At 38.2% G+C, this 895-nt stretch overlaps 1 protein-coding gene across 1 annotated transcript in view; it reads right to left on the reverse strand.

Moving 5' to 3' along the window:
* Positions 1–196: 196 nt before the first annotated feature.
* The window catches only part of LOC107575939 (zinc-binding protein A33-like), a 3,693-nt gene continuing 2,994 nt past the window's right edge, over positions 197–895 (reverse strand). Inside the window, exon 6 of the mRNA XM_016262246.1 lies at positions 197–755. Within this exon, the coding sequence (XP_016117732.1) occupies positions 211–755 (545 nt within the window). The 3' untranslated portion in view covers positions 197–210. The remainder of the gene's footprint in view (positions 756–895) is intronic.

The following is an 895-nucleotide window of genomic DNA, read 5'->3' on the forward strand; positions in this document are numbered from 1 at the left end:
CATTTTTTATTTTTCGATAATTACAATACAAAACAATAAGAAATCAGAAATGTCAATTCTGAATATCTTGAACGATAGTTTGAGTAGATTTTTTATTGATGAATGAGAACCCTTTTCCTTTGATTACAGTGTTGTTACTGAACCATAAAATACAAAACAATGAAAACAACACATTCGTGTACCTTGATTTATCTAAAAGCAGAATGAGATTTAACTGTGATTTTCTGTTGTTACGATCAGTTTAACTGGTAAGATCCTCAGAGGGGAAGTTGTGCAGTAGTTATATAAGAATGGAAAGACAGTCTCTGTGAAGGTTGTTGTGAATGAGCAGAGACAGATGTTAGTTAGAGGATCAGAGAAGGACACCTTTCCTCTGTCACAGTCCAGCTGAACTCTCACACGCTGCAGCTTCTCTTTAACTGTAACATAAGTCGGGGGTTGATCTGAGGATTGTGAGCTGTATTTGCTGTCTATGTACCGCACACGCCAGACATTAGTGTTAAAGAAAACATCTCCCTTCCTTTGGTTTGATGCTGTGGTTATTCCAACAATCCAGTATGTATTGTCTCCAACCTCCACATCCCAGCAGTGTGTTCCTGAGTTAAAGCCCTCAGAACCCAGAACACATGCATACCTGTCAAACCTCTCTGGATTATCAGGAAGATTCTGACATAAATCACTGTACGACACACTGGTCAAATCAGAAGAGAGTGTGAGCCGAGGATGTGCTGTGTTTGGATCTAGAGTCAACGGAGCTGCAAAGAGAATTAAATCAGATTAGAGAATGAAATATGATGGTATTAGAAATGCAAACCTATTTACATAAACACCACGAGGAATATGATCCGACGATCTTATGAAATACAGTTCAGATTCACTTGAACTGAAGTGATTA

Source organism: Sinocyclocheilus grahami, unplaced genomic scaffold, assembly GCF_001515645.1.
Source record: "Sinocyclocheilus grahami isolate Dianchi unplaced genomic scaffold, SAMN03320097.WGS_v1.1 scaffold3025.1, whole genome shotgun sequence".
Taxonomy (NCBI): domain Eukaryota; kingdom Metazoa; phylum Chordata; class Actinopteri; order Cypriniformes; family Cyprinidae; genus Sinocyclocheilus; species Sinocyclocheilus grahami.